General features: G+C 40.4%; 1 protein-coding gene across 6 annotated transcripts in view; it reads left to right on the top strand.

Annotated features, from left to right (window-relative positions):
* AKAP13 (A-kinase anchoring protein 13) overlaps positions 1-15,321 on the top strand; it is a 290,352-nt gene that overhangs the window by 222,264 nt on the left and 52,767 nt on the right. For all 6 annotated transcript variants that reach the window (XM_087704310.1, XM_087704313.1, XM_087704311.1 and 3 more), the window contains 2 exons: positions 5,174-5,207; positions 5,915-6,047. In XM_087704310.1, coding sequence (XP_087560436.1) covers positions 5,174-5,207; positions 5,915-6,047 — 167 coding nt within the window. The remainder of the gene's footprint in view (positions 1-5,173; positions 5,208-5,914; positions 6,048-15,321) is intronic.

Genomic DNA, 15,321 nt, shown 5'->3' with positions numbered 1-15,321 from the left:
AAGAGGGCTATCCTGTCTCCCCTGGTCCTTCTCTTCACTAGACTGACCATACACTGATGTCCCACAGATCAGGGTCTTTGGGCCTTATCTCTCCCTCTTGACCAATACTGGCTGGAACTAGCTGTAGAGAAAGGAGGACAACCACTGGCAATTACATTCTTACCAATCATTCAAAAGTTTATTGTGATCAAGTGGAATAGAAATCTACTGAGAAATTAAGGAAGACACATTTCTGATTCCAGGTTGGCAAAAGACGTCAGTAAGTCCAGTCAAAGTTGTTCTAATTTACAGTCTAACTGAATAAGGCCGAGATAGTCCGCTTCCTCCAGGATCCTCTCCAACTGCAACCTGAACATCTTCTCATCTTTCCATAAAGACGGTGTCAGGATTCCAAGTAATAATCCCATATCAAGCAAAACTCCAAGGCAGGTGAAACCCTCAAAGAATAGCTTTATTGGAAATATCATATTGGCACAGATCTGGTGAAAGATTCACCTAATTAAAAGTTAAAGTTTTCCCACAACCCCAAACAACCAGTCATATGGCCCAATCAAAACAGCATCCACTGGTCTGGTGACCTCACTACTCCCTTCCATGGTCTAGGTGTGAGAACGTCCTTGATTCCCAAGAGAAAGTATTTTATTTTGGCTACACAACCCCAGCTATCTCTAATCTCCGCCTCCCTATCCCTCAGTTCCAGTGAAACTCTCAAGATGGCTTCGGTCAGGTCAGCTTCAGGGTTGACAGAGGGAAGATTGGAGACTGCGTAAAAATTATCCAGGGCAATAGGGTCCAGCCATGGCTTCTGGAGGAAGGAGAGAACACTCATTGGGAGCTCAGGTTGAGGCATTTTGTCGTAGAGATAAACAGGTGATGTCCATCCCACGAAATTGATCCTGTTGTGTAATCTCTTCCAGTGACACATAGGCTGGTTAGGGTGTGGTTCAAACTGGTGAAAAGGGCTGTAGTGGTCAGAGGCTGTTTTTTTTTTTTTTTGACTAGTACTAGATTATTAAAAGTAAGGGACATGGTGGCTCAGTGGCTAAGATGCTGAACTTGTTGATTGGAATGGTTGACATTTCGGCAGTTCGAATCTCTAGCGCTGCGTAATGGAGTGAGCTTCCATTACTTCTCCCAGCTTCTGCCAACATAGCAGTTCGAGAGCATGTAAAAATGCAAGTAGAAAAATAGGAGCCACCTTTGGTGGGAAGGTAACAGCATTCCACACGCTTTTGGTGTTGAGTCATGCCGGCCACATGACCACAGAGACTTCTTCGGACAATGCTGGCTCTTCAGCTTTGAAATGGAGATGAGTATCGCCCCCTAGAGGCAGGAACAACTAGCACTTATGTGCAAGGGGAACCTTTATCTTTACCTTTAGATTATTAAAAAGAGACATATTTCCAGCTTACAGTGTAGTGACGAAAGCCTTATAGGGAAACTGTCGCAAATCAATACAGGTAGCCCTCGACTTAACTAACACGAGTGAGCCCAAAATCGATCTTGCTGAGTGAAAAAAAAAATTGTTAAGCGAGTTTTGCCCCGTTTTACGACTTTTCTTGCCACGTTGTTTACGGGAAGCGCTGCCATTGTCAAGTTAGCCACACGCTTGCTGAGTTGAATTGGCTTCCCTGTTGACTTTGCTTGTCAGGAGGTTGCAAAAGGGGATCATGTGACCCCAGGATGCTGCAACCGTCATAAAGATGAACCAGTGGCCAAGCGTCCAAATGTAAACCCTGTGAACGTGGGGATGCTGCAACGGTCGTAAATGTGAAAAATGGCCATGAGTCATTTTTTTTCAGTGCTGTTGTAACTTTGAACTGTCGTAAGTTGAGGACTGCCTGTAGCATTTTTTTTTTTGCATACAACGCAACCTCCCTTTTCTTCCCCTCCATTTAAAAAAAAAAACCCACTTCCTTACTTTTGCTGCTGTAAATTTTGCTTTGCTTTGCTTTGTAAACATGCCTTTTGCTGTCTCCTTTGCCCCGCTGTGGCCGTTCTTCCTTTTTCTTTGTTATTGTCTGTTGTCAGTGTCGAAACGGCATGCTCTAACCTTTGCCATTAACCCACTTTTCAGACCAGGGATGGATTCAGCCACCTAGACGAGTTTTCTTCTCCTTCAGCATCTCTCCTCTCATTCCTAAGTCTAAAACTGTCTTTTCTATTGACTCTTCTTCCAGTGATGAGGAGGAGAAGTTGGAGAGTAAGTATTCTTGTTTGGGCAAAAGGATGCTGCCGTTTGCTTAGTGCTCCATGGAGAAGCTCAGAATCTGGCATGACTTGGTTGAACGCAAATGCTAGCTAGCGGCTCAGTCTCGGCTGAACGGCTTTGTCTTCTTCACTTGTCTTCACTGCCGCTTGCAAATTCTAGCCCAAGTGCTTTTCAGCTTACTTTCCTGTTATTTGGCCTACAAGGTTTTCCTAAGGTTCCTTTTCTTCCTTTTGCCCCTTGGGTCAATAAGGAATGTTATGTGATACAGAACTCATGCGTAGGGTGTTATGGTCCACAGATTTGCCCTATCATCTTTTATTTATTTATCTATTTGCATGTAGGAACTCCCACTTGGACTCCACGCTGATGTGAGTCTTTGTACTTGCTTGTGTTCAAAAATATTAAATTTTGCTGCAGACTAACTTACCCTTAGGTTATTTCACATGAACAGGTGTTCAGAAAAAAAAAAGACAGCACTTTTATGAAACATGTAGAAGACCTAGCTCACACTTTATTTGATTGTTGCTTGCATAAGGGGCTGAGAAACGGGTACCTTGGTCCATATACCAAATGAAGGCCCCATTGGGATCCCCATATCAAAACAACTTACCTTATGTGCAGCCAGAACCAGAAAATAACAATTAACACAGCACAATACTTAAGCAAAATGGTTCGGTTGAGATCTGCATATCTGGGACTGATTGGGGTAGATTGCAGGGGAGACACCAAAATATAATTTTATCATATTTTATCTATAGCTTAAATTATTGCATTCTATTCCAATTTCACTTTGGACTGTATTTTATTCCAATTCCATTTAAAATTGTATTTTATCAAATTCCATTTTATATTGCTTTTTTTATCAAATATTAGTAATCATTTGTTTGGAACTTTGCACTTTGATATTGCCCAAGGGGCTAATCAATAAAGACTCAGTGTCAATCTGAAGTGGAAAAGGAGAAAGAGCATGAAACATGTAAATTAAGAAATATTAGAAGGAGCTTCCCTGCAAGGATCCTTGGGAAAAATAATAATAATAATGAATTTGTTGTGGTTGTTGGATAACATTTTTTTCTTAGGAAATAAATGTGAAAGGGAGATTTTAATCAGGAGATAAGCTCATTATTGGAGGTGGTTAAATCCTGAAATAGTTAGGACAAATCCCTGGACACAAGTTAGTTGTTTTCTAAAGAGAGATTTTCCTAAAGCAATCCTTTTAAATCACTCTTTAAAAATTGCCTTCCTCTAATGGCAAGCAAGATAAAATCCTGTATCCTTCTTGTTCTCCTTGCCTTTTGATGCCAGATCATGAGGAAATAGTTAAGACAATTTAAAACAACAACAACAACAATAAATAACCCCACTATAAATGTAAACCAAGGAACACGTGGTCATTTATGGTCAAGGAATAGACAAGGTTGCCTTGAGGGATTTGGGATGATTTGAAGGAGTGAGGATTTGCCATTGGGGGATTGTTTAATTCCCCCCCCCCCATATGGTATAATTTGAAGGACAGAAATTTCAATATCCCTGGCACATCATGAACCTACCTGCAGTGACCTAAACCTTTTAAGCAAATAAAACAACTATAAATTAATTTCAAAGGGAGGTACTTCGAATTGTGTCTCCGTGTGCATCACAATATAAATATGTACATCTTGAACATCTGCAGTAGGAAACTTCTGTTCAGATTCAGACAGCTTAAAAGTGCCACATGAATCCTTTTGGCTGAATTTCTTACCAGAAAGTTACCAAGGCAACTCCTTAAAGCATGTTTCTTTTGTCCTTTGCAAAGGTCTTCATGTGATCTCCAACCTTTCTGCCTGGGTATAAAACTCACAAGAAAATCTTCCGCACTTAAGTCTTGAGCATTGTTGGCTTCAGCTTGTTGACTCTCCCCAGCAATTATCCTAAATTATTACCTATTTGACTGCTTTCTCTAATCTATTTTTGCTGGGAAATGTGAAAGAAACTGTTTAGATTTTGAACCATGTTTGTATTTGTTCTTTTCATGGATTGCCTGAAATAATCAGAGACACCAACTTGATCTGGCCTAGGCTTCCCAAGAGCATGCAGCAAACTCCTTGTCCTGACAAAAAACCCTTTTATTAATTTACTGTGAATTCTACTGTGAATTCTTCTCATTCACATCCAACAAAGGGAGGAGTTACAGTCACAGACCTTATCTGGCTTGGAGAGCTGCCAGGCTGATATGTGCAAAACTTGGCAAGGAGTCTTGGAGAATCACGAACCAATTAAGTGAAGTCATTGTCTCCTGCAAACTCCACTCCCCTTTCGCTCCTCTTTTATTTCCTCCAGGAGGCCATTTATCGTTCACCTGTGGCCTTACTCCCAAGTCGACCTCTGTTCTTTACCTGTTCCCTTCGTCTGGTAACTCTGCGCACGCTCACACTGGGAACAGGCTCCAGCTGTTCTTTTGCCCCACTGATGTCTGACTCTGAAGGCAGCTGATGACTGGCATATGGCCCTGGCCCCCTCTCTGCCTCCGACACAGAGCCCTCATCAGACCCTTCCCCAGACTCCAGGACTGGCCCATGTTCCTCCCCAACCTCCTCTCTGTCCGAATCTGCTGCCAGGTCTGCTGGCCATTGGCGGGCCACAAGACAACTTGGGAAGACTCTGAAGTATTGACTCTAGATGTGGTCCCATCAGTTGGTTCTCAAAATAACTATCTTCATAAAAAGAGATGAGGAAATCAACATAACTGCTCATTTATAATCTTAATAAAGAGTATGGTCTTCTAGATATCATAGTCAACTCTTATCCTGCTAACACGTATTGGATGAATTCAGAATCAAACATCATCTGGCACTGGTGACATTTTCTCCATCCTGTCATATTGGAACATATGTTTTAATAAAATTACACACACATATTACTATATATGTTTTGATTTTGGAGGATTTTTAACTCGAATTCTTTCTCCGTGTGTTTTTGTAGGCATCCGATCCTTCAGCAGCTCCTTGACTCAAAGGTGAACTTTTTTTTATTAATATCTTAAACATGTTCTAAATATAGTTTGCTCCTTTCTTGAATTCAACAAGAATTTAAACAAAGAGGACCATTGGTGGTGATAGTGGTTTTTTTTTAAAAAAGCTTCATTTTTATGTAAAAAAATGGCCCATTGATCAACTGATTGAAAGCTTAAATCTACATATCTCTGAATTGTGATCAAAAATTTACTGGTTTGGGGTTGATAAAGGTATAAGAGCTCTTTGTTGTAGAAAAGGAAGTATTGCTGAGCAATCAAGATTGGAACTAATCACAAAAGGAATTGATTGATATTGATTGATTGATTGATTGATTGATTGATTGATCAAGGGCCACTTTCAGCCTTTAAGAAGCATGTGAGAGACCATATTCTGAAAATTAGGTAAAATGACTTTGACATGATTTAATTGTACTTAAAAATTAAGTACATTTGTTCTGCAGGCAGTAATTCCTTCCTATGATACATTCAAATGTTCAACTCAGTAGCAGGTTTCTTGAGAATATGGGGACTGAGGCCACCTTTGGACGGGGGAACATTTGCTTTGAAGCAAACTTTGGTCTTTTCTCCTTAAAATTGTTTCTGTATCTTGAACTGCACCCTAGGCAGTTCAGATGAAAATGCTGGGTCCCCAACTTGCAACGGATGAGTTCTTGTGCATTGCCTGAAATGCTTTATCTCTTGGCTTTTAGCATCAGCGAGGAGAGTGGCAGTTTCCAGCCCCCCAGCCCCTCAAGAAAAGATTTGGAAGGCAAAAGTGGAACGAAAGTCAGCCGTACCTTCAGCTACCTCAGGAATAAAATGTCCAGCAGTAAGAAGAGCAAAGTAAGTAAACCCAGGGGTTATGTTTCCAAGACGAGTGCTTTGAGGATCAGGGATGTTGTCCTTACATTTATTTGTTTATTTATTTTATTTTATTGGAATTTGTCAAACATAAACGAGAACAAGAATAAGAGAATAAAAATTCAACGACAGGATTAGGATTAGGATTTATTTCATTTATATGCCGCCCTTTTCCCTGAGGGGGACTCAGGGCGGCTCACAATTCGGTCAGGGGGATAAAAAGATGAACATAACAATACACAATTTAAAACACACAACAACCATACCATTCGAGGAGGGGGGCAAAAGCTCAGGGACAATAGGCACGCTAATGCACTTCTGCACACCCCCTATACTGATTATTTAAGCATGAAGTGAGGTCCGCAGAAGTCAATTTGTAACTGAAATTCTGAAAATTTGTAGCTGAGATAACTGAATCAGGTAGGGCATTCCAGACTTTGACAACTCTGTTACAGAAATCATATTTTTTACAGTCAAATTTAGAACGATTTATGTTGAGTATTAGGCGGGCCGTTGTTTTGGTGGTTGTCAAGTCCATCCTGATTTAAACCTGTTGGTAAGGAGATGACCAGGAAAGGAAGAGATTCCTATGTAAAAATAACTAGGAACATTTTCCTCCCAACTGCAGCTATGACTTTATGCTAATGACAACAAACAAGAACATGGTAAAGATTTGGGGACGTGGTGAAGAGACGTGGTGACTCAGTGGCTAAGAGACATGGTAAAGGGATGTGGATGAAGGGACGTGTTGGCTCAGTGGCTAAGACGCTGGGCTTGACGATCAGAAAGGTTGGCAGTTAGAATCACTAGCGCCACGTAATGGAGTAAGCTCCTGTTACTTGTCCTAGCTTCTGCCAACCTAGCAGTTCGAAAGCATGTAAAAATGCAAGTAAAAAAATAGGGACCACCTTTGTTGGGAAGGTAACTGTGTTCCGTGCGCCTTTGGCATTAAGTCATGCTGGCCACATGACCACGGAGTCGTCTTCCGACAGCGCTGGCTCTTCGGCTTTGAAACGGAGATAAGCATCGGCCGCTAGAATCGGGAACAACTAGCACATATGTGCAAGGGGAACCTTTACCTTTACCTAAAGATTTGGGCTACCATAGCTCCTCTCTTTTTCTTTGTTTTGTTCAGACAATTTTAAAGGAAAATCGGATTATTCTTTCAAACCTTCTATTAATTAACTCTAGTTCTCCCTAGACTACCCCTGAAAAATATCCAGAATGGCTATAACACACACACATACAATCAATTTTTAAAAAAAAATATAAGAAATGTTACCTATTTAAAACTTCGTTCATTGAAAGCAACATTTCTGTGTTCTGCTAATAAAAAAGCCAAGGTGGTTTAAATGGAAGGATTGTTGTCTGATACTAGACATACATAAAATGGAAACCTAGATGAATCTCTTGTTCTAGACTCTGACCTTCATTTCCTGCAAATTATATCAAATTGTTACATTGGGTATTAGAAAGAAAAAGACCTAGAAAATCTCACGTCCAACCAAGTTCATAAAAGATAAATGAATCCATTAAAGTTCTTGGTCCTTAGCCAGGGAAAACTTTCTAGGCCATTAACATTTTGAAATTCTCCCAGAATGAGGTTGGTGACTGTCCTCTTCTAACACTAATATTGTGATGTCCTGGAGCAACAGACACAACATGCACATACGCATCCTGTCTTTTTTTAAACATGCTGTAAGATCTAAGGGAAACATGGATCCTACTGCCATCTTAAAAGATGCACATAAGCAACTGTTGAAGCAATAGGTTGGTTTCTCTGAGTCTTGGTTTATATAAACATGATTTATTAAGCAAACTGCTGTTGGCTGTGTTAATGTACTACTCTAAAAACAGACAGACAAAAAACAATATTACGATTTAGCCTCTTATCTGAACCCAATCTTATCAGTATAGTCTATTATTGTTTGTTTGAGTAGGCATAATGTTTAAACTGAGCTTCAACTCTGGACCTGTCCTGCTTTGATCCCAACTTTTGTTGAGATTATATCAGAATGGGCAAATTTGGAGGAAACGGTTTTGCTTTTATTTTATTTTTTTTAAACCAGAACCTGAAATCTAGCAGCAGGAACTGGGGACAAAAGACCTCTGCTATCCCAAAAGTTCAGCATGTAATATCTTCTTTCTGGGTAGAATCCACTGTCCTTCTGCATAAAACACTGCTAGTGCTTGCTGCAACTTTTCGGGGGGTTTAATGGTGTTCTGACCTAGGCTTCCCAAAAGTACGAAGCCGACTCCTCATCCTGATAAAACCCCTTTTATTTAGAATAGAATAAATAGAATAGAATAGAATAGCAGAGTTGGAAGGGACTTTGGAGATCTTCTAGTTCAACCCCCTGCTTAGGCAGAAAACCCTACACCACTTCAGACAAATGGTTGCCCAATCTCTTCTTTAAAAAACTTCCAGTATTGGAGCATTCACAACTTCTGGAGGCAAGCTGTTCCACTGATTAATTGTTCTAACTGTCAGGAAATTTCTCCTCAGTTCTAAGTTTCTTCTCTCCTTGATTAGTTTCCACCCATTGCTTCTTGTTCTGCCCTCAGGTGCCTTGGAAAATAGTTTGACTGCCTCTTCTTTGTGGCAACCCCTGAGATATTGGAACACTGCCATCATGTCTAATTTAGTTTAAAGTGAATTCCTCTCCAGCAAAGTCCCGGCTAACAATCTTTCAAGAGATTTCACTACAGACCTTTATCAGGCTTGGAGAGCTGCCAGGCTGATATCTTCCAAATGCCACTCTATAGCAGACAATACTTGGCAAGAAGTCAGGAACAGATCTTCACCCTAATGAATTGAACTAATTGTCTCCTGCAAACTCCACTCTCCTTATGCTCCTCTTTATTCCCTATGGGAGGGGTCATTCACGGTCCACCTGTGGCTTTACTCCTGAGTCGACCTTGGTTTTTTAGCTGTTCCCTTCTCCTGGCAGCTCTGCACAAGCGCACACTGGGAACAGGCTCCAGCTGTTCTTCTGCCCCACCTATGTCTAAAGACAGCTGATAACTGTCAGAAGGCCCTGGCCCCATCTTTGCCTCCAATGCAGAGCACTCATCAGAGTCTTCCCCAGATTCCAGGACTGGCCCATGTTCATCCCCAACCTTCTCACTGTCTGAGTCTGCCACCAGTTCTGCTGGCCACTGGCAAGCCACAACAAAGTGGTCATTTTGGGGTTTGGAGGGAGGCTGTTGGCATTTGGATTCCATCATGCTTTGTATCGTGATTTGAGTCAATTTGTAACATTCGCATCACAAGGTCATGAGATCACCAGGGGACTGATAAGGATTCTGTAAATTGCACACATCAAATCAGGGCGTCCAACATACCACCCTCACTGTATTCTGAGTTGTAGAAAGAGGCAGGTGTCTTGAGTGACACCCAGCCAAGTCACGACCAAAACGGTGTTTTAGTAAAGATCAATGGATAAAAGGTTTTCTGTAGAAACTTTGCGTTCATTTTGTGTGTTTTGCACCTGTTCATAAAAAACCACTTTCTCCTGTTTGTACTCGGAAGATGAAGTGTCAAGAGTGAGCTGAAAATTACTGTAGCTTGTTCTTCTGGGAAGTGGTGGAAGAAAATTCTGTTTGGCAAGAAAGCTTTAGAAGTTTAGAAAACCAGACCATTGCAATAGGCCAGTACTTCTTCTTTGGTGGAGGTAGATGTTTCCTCTCTACTATGATCTCACAGGTAGAATTGGAATCTTGTTTATAAGATAATCTTTCTTCACCTTACAGTGATTATAGACAGCATTGCAACTTAAAAAAAGATGTTGAGACTTTAGAAAGAGTGCAGAGAAGAGCAACAAAGATGATTAGGGGACTGGAGGCTAAAATATATGAAGAACGGTTGCAGGAACTGGGTATGTCTAGTTTAATGAAAAGAAGGACTAAGGGAGACATGATAGCAGTGTTCCAATATCTCAGGGTCTGCCACAAAGAAGAGGAAGTCAAGATATTCTCCAAAGCACCTGAGGGTAGGACAAGAAGCAATGGGAGAAAACTGGTCAAAGAGAGAAGCAACTTTGAACTAAGGAGGAATTTCCTGACAGTTAGAACAATTAATCAGTGGAACAACTGGCCTCCAGAAGTTGTGAATGCTCCAACCCTGGAAATTTTTAAGAAGACGTTTGATAACCATTTGAAGTGGTAAAGGGTGTCCTGCCTAAACAGGGGTTGGATTAGAAGACCTCCAAGGTCCCTTCCAATTATTCTATTCTATTCTATTCCTATTAAAAAAACATTTTTTAAAAAAATGCTTTTTCTGTAAAAGTGGCATAATTTTATTGCAATCTTTCATTGATCATTATAGATGCCATCTTTTATATTTAAAAATAAAATCGGCCAAAGACCCCTTTGGATAATCAAATTAAAATGCAAAAGTACTTCTGACTTTCCCACTGGAGCTACTCTTCATCTCTCACCCCTAAAAAGGAGGACAAATTCTTAATAGGAAAAATTTATTTTATTTGTTTATATTTTTATTTATTTAAGGTATTTATATAGCTACCCATCCTTCCAACAAACCCTGGGCAGCTCCCAGTAAAGGTTCAGTCCCTAAAATCCAGAATAAAGTCAGGTGGTTCCTTTACTTGATGGACTTACATGTCATTGTCGAACACCAGTTTTGAAGAAATCTGTTTTGACGTATCATCCTTTTTTTTCTTTTTCTTTTGGAATGGTTACAACACTACTTGACAATTGCGCAAGGGAAACTCACCGCTTGTGGGCACCCATTTAAATTTTATGAGTGTTTTGAAGTTCCTCTGTCTGTGGATAGATCAACTAGCTGGAACAGCAATTGTCTCCATTTCAAAGCATCCTTTCCTATGCAGCTCCCATTTTTCTTGATTTGGGTAGATTTTTATTTTGGAGAGAACATTCAGTAAACCAGAACAAATAATCTTCAGGACACAGTCTTTTAGATATACAGTCCCCTTTCAGTCTTCTTCTCTGATGGCATGACTTTTCAACCACTTCAAGGAAGAAGAGAAATATATAGACAATGGGTATACAACAGTTTGGCTTCCATGGCCTGCATTGAGTAAAGAGGAATTGTCTTGGGCCCCATAATATAATATACAGTAAAGTATAATATAGACATAAACAATATCTACATACCTTTTATTTATTTCACATGGCATAACAGAATACAGCAATTAGTGCATGTAATTCACAAAATCAGCATATAAAATGTGTATCAAAATATAAAACACCGGTACAGTGAATTACTTTAAGGACGTACAATACAAGTGATGAATAAAATGATGAATAATATTACATTATGTATGAGCAGTTACTGAAGTGGCTAAGCTGTGGCCGGATATGTAGATCGCTTAGCCATTGGACAGCAATGCCCTTGAGATGATTGTAGCCATTGGACAGCAATGCCCTTGAGATGACTTTAGCCCTTGGACAGCAGCACCCTCAAAAAATACTGTATGGGCTGAGATAGTGCCCCTTTGGCAAGGTCCATTGACAGTGATAAAGATTGATTGACTGAAAATTGCAATGCCAACATATCTCTAAGTGAAAAGCACTGGAGTGATAAACCCAAACATGTTTCAGAAAATCTGCCTTCTTCCCAATCTTGGTTGGGGGAGAATTTTATCGACCAGCTTTTATTTTTGACTGGCACTCCTCTCTTCCCTATTTCTGGATTCTGCTCTAAATCCAGAAATTCTCCATTCTCCATGTTTAGGAATTAGGATGAAGTTTACCTTTCTCACCTGGAAAGGAGATTTTTCCCTCCACCTTAAACTGTTGCATACAGATTTTTCTTAGATCTGTGGAAGGTATTTAACTTTCCTCGTCTTCTTTTTTTTCTGATTTTGTTTAAAATAGATAGGAAAAAAAAATCTTGAAAGAGGAAGCAAAACAGGAAGTTTACCACCCTGCTCGTACTTCTGCCGCCTGAAAAACACAGATGTTTAAGTCGTGTAAATGAATCTCTCTCTCTCTCTCCAGGAAGACAAGCATCAACCATCGTCCCCCTCTTCTGCTTTAGCATGCAATTCTTGAAATTTGCCCATTAGCAAAGATATGAGAAAAGGGGAAATATATATATATCTGCAGCACCTCCATGCATTGCTTCCCAAGTGTCCCCTCAAGTCTTTTGGATCCCTTGAATATCTCAAGGGAGCTTCAGCTCTGACATCTCCAGTGCCTGAAGGGTTAATCTGTTCTTTGAGGAAGCTCAGAAGAAGCAGCTCTTCCTTCTCTCCTCCCCTTTAGCCTTCTCTCTTGCTCAACTTGTTTCTGACTTCCTTTTATGACAGCAGGCTGAGCAGCTGAACAGGATCGGTGCTTGGGGTTTGTTTTATCTCTAACGTGATGGATGGATAGGTGTTGGGCAGATTGCCTGGCACCGACATTGGGCAGCATGTCCCACAAGTGGCATCGGTTTTCGGACGTGCCCCATATAACCGTGAAACTGATTGGACTTTTCCACTCGGAGGTAAACTTCTATCTTGGCTTGGGTAGTGAGGATTAGTGGTGGCAGCCCCATTGGCGGTAAGGAAAGGCCTGGTTGATTTGTCTGGATTGCATCAGTTGGTGCTAAGATGTTGGCGAGAGTTCTAGGCTGGACTTTCTCCCATCCTTGTTTTTCATTCCAGTTTGGCAATATGCTGCTCTACTTTCCTTCTCAGTTTGGAGAAGATTCATTTCTATATATCTCTCACATATAACAAATTGTGGTTCGTTAAACTCCAAATTATAGGGCACTGTGGTTTTTTTTCCAGCCTTTATAGTTGTTTATACTTTTTTGCACCCGTGAAACACCATTTCCTGTTTTCTGACTCAAATCTGCTTGTGGTAGCTCTCTGCCTTCCTAATCAAACTAATCAAATCAAAACAATTAAGACAATGTTTTTCTTCAAAACAGGAACATTTTCTTCAAAATGTCAGTAGTAAATTCCTGTTACTGGGCAGAAGGACAGCGAGAGAACTAGAAATAAGTTGTTGAATGACTGTGTTTTTTGAGTAAGAGGGTTTAAGAGTCAAATGAAGCAGCCAAGTATTTTTATGCATGCAGACATCAAAAGGAAGCGATAGATTTAATATGCTTTGCATTCACACAGCTTTGTTCTCAGAGCACAGTAATCTCCTTCTTATACTGATAGATCTCCTGTTAGGCAGACTGCACTGATTATCCTTATTACTTATTAGATTTTTTTAAGCCACCTGATTATCATAGATCTTTAAGTGGTTGACAAAGAAAGTTAGCATTTTGAAAACAGTAAAAATAACAAAAGAGCATATAAAAAGACTTGTCAAAACAGAGAAACACTAGCATCCTAGTCTAATGCAGGTATTTGAAGTAAAGCAAAAGAAAATTCTAACTCAATCTAACATGTTTTTCCTGCTTTGTCCATGGGGAATGTCTTTCTAACTGTATTTAGTTTGTGTGATTGCCCATCTCAGCCAGTGACTCTGGGTTGCAAGTAATCTTAAAGTAAATTAAAAACAGATTTCCATCAAAACAAAAATTAAAATACACAGCAGCTGGGAAAGTTGTCACTGTCAATGGCTGTAAACACAACCAGGAGATGGGACATTCTCAGGCCCCAGAACTTTCTGTTAAAACAGGCTAACATATGTAAAAGTTTGAAAGGGAGGGAGAAAAGGATGAATCACAAGCATGAGTTTCAGAAATAGGAGGACATTTTTGAAGAAGACTTTAACATAGAATATAGTATAATTGAGTTGGAAGGGACTTTGGAGGTCTTCTAGTCCAACCTCCTGCTAGAGAAGGAGACCCTATTTATACCATTTCAGATAAATGGTTGTCCAGTCTCTTTTTGAAAGCCTCCACTGATGGAGCATCCACAACTTCTGAAGTTAAGCTCTTCCATTGGTTGATTGCTCTTGCAGTTAGGAAATTCATGCATCACCTTAGAAAGAGGAGTTGAGAGAAAAATGGAGTAAGTTCTCCATATGAATGGAGTCTTAAGACCTTATGCATTTCTCAGTGTGCGTATACTACTTTGCTAAGGCACCCCACTCCAAAACATGCATTTGTTCAACTGAAGAAATGCCTCCCTCATAAAGAAAAATTCCACATTAAAATATGCACATTAGTGAACCCGAGGTAGAAAAATACACTATGTTCAGGGGAAGCTATTTATGATGGGACATTTCTGGGATAAAGGGACATGCAAAAAATGCTTATTTCAGGGGAGTTGTGTGGGTAAAAATATTTTTATGACACTTTCTGGAAAAGAGATGTCCAAAAGGATGCGGGAACAGACCCACTTAAATTTAAGAATTGAAAGAAACGAAAAGGAGAGAAGGAAGAACTGGAGGATATAACCTGAAGAAATGTCTCTGAAGATCATCTCAGCACCTGGGGATGTTGATATACCACACACAGTTTTTAGATATCGAAATCACAGACTTTGATTTGTGTCTGGGATGTTGAGAATATCTTATGGTTGTCATAAAGGGAGCAATCACAAATTACCTTAAGATGGCAAATGTGGTGTCTGATGTCCATCATTTTATTTTAATGTTGACTTTACAAGTTGCATCCTTTAAATTATTTATTACCCGATGGCATCTGGGTCTTCTCTGCTTGCTCTCTGGAACAGTTTCTCCCTGATATTCACATGGCTTCCATCTTGACCCATGATAACTAAATTCAGGGTCTTCCGTTGAGTGGAAATAGATGTCTTACGGAACGGTTGGCCTATTCATTTTTTAAGTTTGTTTTTTTCCTGGACTTTCTCAGCTTCCTATATTGTGGTTACTTATTGTTGTGTTTTTCTAAGCTGTCTGAGCATGATAGAATCATTGAGGGTCCCAGAGTTGAGTGGTGTCGTGGCCTAGAGATAAGAGCTCTTGCCTCACATTCAGGAGGGTGTGAGTTCAATCCTAGGTAGAGGCAGATGTTTCTCTCTCTGGGCACACTGAGAATACATCTGCGGAGCAAAACTCCACACTGGCGACAGGAAGGGCATCCGGCCAGTAAAAACTCAGCTCCATTCATTTGCCCAGACTCAACCCCGCAAAGGATTATGGGGTCATTAAAAGAGGATGATGGGGGGAGGGGTGTCACAGAGTTGAAAATTACAGGCCATGCTGTAAGAGCCATGGTGGTGGGGTGGTTAGAATGCAGTACTGCATGATAACTCTGCTGACTGTTAGGAGTTCGATCCTGACTGGCACAAGGTTGACTCACTCAGCCCTCCATCCTTCCGAGGTGGGTAAAATGAGGACCCAAATTGTTGGGGGCAATAGG

Source organism: Thamnophis sirtalis, unplaced genomic scaffold (genome assembly GCF_051295495.1).
Source record: "Thamnophis sirtalis isolate CommonGarterSnake01/CBP01778 unplaced genomic scaffold, rThaSir2_p1.2 scaffold_2, whole genome shotgun sequence".
In the NCBI taxonomy this organism is placed as follows: domain Eukaryota; kingdom Metazoa; phylum Chordata; class Lepidosauria; order Squamata; family Natricidae; genus Thamnophis; species Thamnophis sirtalis.
Note: the sequence above shows the minus strand (reverse complement) of the source record. Positions and strands in the feature narration are given on the sequence as shown.